This window comes from Entelurus aequoreus, linkage group LG03 (assembly GCF_033978785.1).
Source record: "Entelurus aequoreus isolate RoL-2023_Sb linkage group LG03, RoL_Eaeq_v1.1, whole genome shotgun sequence".
Classification (NCBI taxonomy): domain Eukaryota; kingdom Metazoa; phylum Chordata; class Actinopteri; order Syngnathiformes; family Syngnathidae; genus Entelurus; species Entelurus aequoreus.
The window spans coordinates 91,229,748-91,232,247 of record NC_084733.1 but is presented as its reverse complement, the minus strand read 5'-3'; the positions used below and the strand labels follow the sequence as shown (position 1 = coordinate 91,232,247).

Here is a 2,500-nt window from a genome sequence, read left to right as displayed (position 1 = left end):
TCTGGCGTCACTTCCTGTGTGGGGCGCCTTCTTTCTGGTGTCACTTCCTGTGTGGGGCGCCATCTTTCCGGCGTCACTTCCTGTGTGGGGCGCCGTCTTTCTGGCGTCACTTCCTGTGTGGGGCGCCGTCTTTCCGGCGTCACTTCCTGTGTGGGGCGCCGTCTTTCCGGCGTCACTTCCTGTGTGGGGCGCCGTCTTTCCGGCGTCACTTCCTGTGTGGGGCGCCGTCTTTCTGGCGTCACTTCCTGTGTGGGTCGGGGTCTTTCTGGCGTCACTTCCTGTGTGGGGCGGGGTCTTTCTGGCGTCACTTCCTGTGTGGGGCGGGGTCTTTCTGGCGTCACTTCCTGTGTGGGGCGCCGTCTTTCTGGCGTCACTTCCTGTGTGGGGCGCCGTCTTTCTGGCGTCACTTCCTGTGTGGGGCGCCTTCTTTCTGGCGTCACTTCCTGTGTGGGGCGCCGTCTTTCTGGCGTCACTTCCTGTGTGGGGCGCCGTCTTTCTGGCATCACTTCCTGTGTGGGGCGCCGTCTTTCTGGCGTCACTTCCTGTGTGGGGCGCCGTCTTTCTGGCGTCACTTCCTGTGTGGGGCGCCGTCTTTCTGGCGTCACTTCCTGTGTGGGGCGCCGTCTTTCTGGCGTCACTTCCTGTGTGGGGCGCCGTCTTTCTGGCGTCACTTCCTGTGTGGGGCGCCGTCTTTCTGGCGTCACTTCCTGTGTGGGGCGTCGTCTTTCTGGCGTCACTTCCTGTGTGGGGCGTCGTCTTTCTGGCGTCACTTCCTGTGTGGGGCGCCTTCTTTCTGGCGTCACTTCCTGTGTGGGGCGCCGTCTTTCTGGCGTCACTTCCTGTGTGGGGCGCCGTCTTTCTGGCGTCACTTCCTGTGTGGGGCGGGGTCTTTCTGGCGTCACTTCCTGTGTGGGGCGGGGTCTTTCTGGCGTCACTTCCTGTGTGGGGCGGCTTCTTTCTGGCGTCACTTCCTGTGTGGGGCGGCTTCTTTCTGGCGTCACTTCCTGTGTGGGGCGGGGTCTTTCTGGCGTCACTTCCTGTGTGGGGCGGGGTCTTTCTGGCGTCACTTCCTGTGTGGGGCGGGGTCTTTCTGGCGTCACTTCCTGTGTGGGGCGGCTTCTTTCTGGCGTCACTTCCTGTGTGGGGCGGCTTCTTTCTGGCGTCACTTCCTGTGTGGGGCGGGGTCTTTCTGGCGTCACTTCCTGTGTGGGGCGGGGTCTTTCTGGCGTCACTTCCTGTGTGGGGCGGGGTCTTTCGGAACTCTCTTTGTAAACGATGAATGAGTCCACACAAAGCTAAGTGCCGCAGATTCAAGAATTACACGGCTGACTTACCCGTGTAAACGTGTGTACCTTAAACGTGTGTACCTTAAACGCTGGTTTAGTGTGGCTGAAACGGGGCTCGGGCTAAATAATTATTCCGTTAAGGACCTGCATGTTTTGGGTGTGCGGGAGAATTTAAAAACACCACATTTCTTTTGTGCTGCATGATTTCAGGACAGCATGGACACCCACCTTGTCATCCGTGGATACACCACCTTCCCTCCCCGGCTGCCCGCTGGCGTAAGCGTGGGGAAAGTCGCCCGCCGTGACCCGTCGTGCGTCAGGAAGTTAACCCAAAACAAGCAATCAGCGGACAGACTGAAGGTGGAGGACGTGGACAAGAGCAGCAAGAAAGTGGAAGTGAAGCCTTACCAGCAAGTGGTATACACTCTAATACATACCTTTTTATACGTCCCTTAATGGTCCTTACCAGCAAGTGGTATACACTCTAATACATACCTTTTTATACGTCCCTTAATGGTCCTTACCAGCAAGTGGTATACACTCTAATCCATACCTTTTTATACGTCCCTTAATGGTCCTTACCAGCAAGTGGTATACACTCTAATACATACCTTTTTATACGTCCGTTGATGGTCCTTACCAGCAAGTGGTATACACTCTAATCCATACCTTTTTATACGTCTGTTGATGGTCCTTACAAGCAAGTGGTATACACTCTAATCCATACCTTTTTATACGTCTGTTGATGGTCCTTACAAGCAAGTGGTATACACTCTAATCCATACCTTTTTATACGTCTGTTGATGGTCCTTACAAGCAAGTGATATACACTCTAATCCATACCTTTTTATACATCTGTTGATGGTCCTTACAAGCAAGTGGTATACACTCTAATCCATACCTTTTTATACATCTGTTAATGGTCCTTACCAGCAAGTGGTATACACTCTAATCCAGGGGTGGGCAATTAATTTTTACCGGGGGCCGCATGAGCAACCTGAGCACTGCTGGGGGGCCACACTGACAATATTTCAATTAAATTTTGCTCAAATTATTTTTGATATACCGTAAGATAGATAATAATAATAATAATATTTTCATTTAACCTAACTTATCTTTATACAAAAGCAGATGGCTTTTGATGGTTTTATTTTTAACACTTTCTTACACAACACTTCCTGATGTATATTACAATACAAAAATTTCAATTTCTG

General features: G+C 52.1%; 1 protein-coding gene across 3 annotated transcripts in view; it reads left to right on the top strand.

Annotated features, from left to right (window-relative positions):
- LOC133647092 (atypical kinase COQ8A, mitochondrial-like) overlaps positions 1-2,500 on the top strand; it is a 36,144-nt gene that overhangs the window by 6,717 nt on the left and 26,927 nt on the right. For all 3 annotated transcript variants that reach the window (XM_062043195.1, XM_062043194.1, XM_062043193.1), the window contains exon 3: positions 1,497-1,703. In XM_062043195.1, coding sequence (XP_061899179.1) covers positions 1,497-1,703 — 207 coding nt within the window. The remainder of the gene's footprint in view (positions 1-1,496; positions 1,704-2,500) is intronic.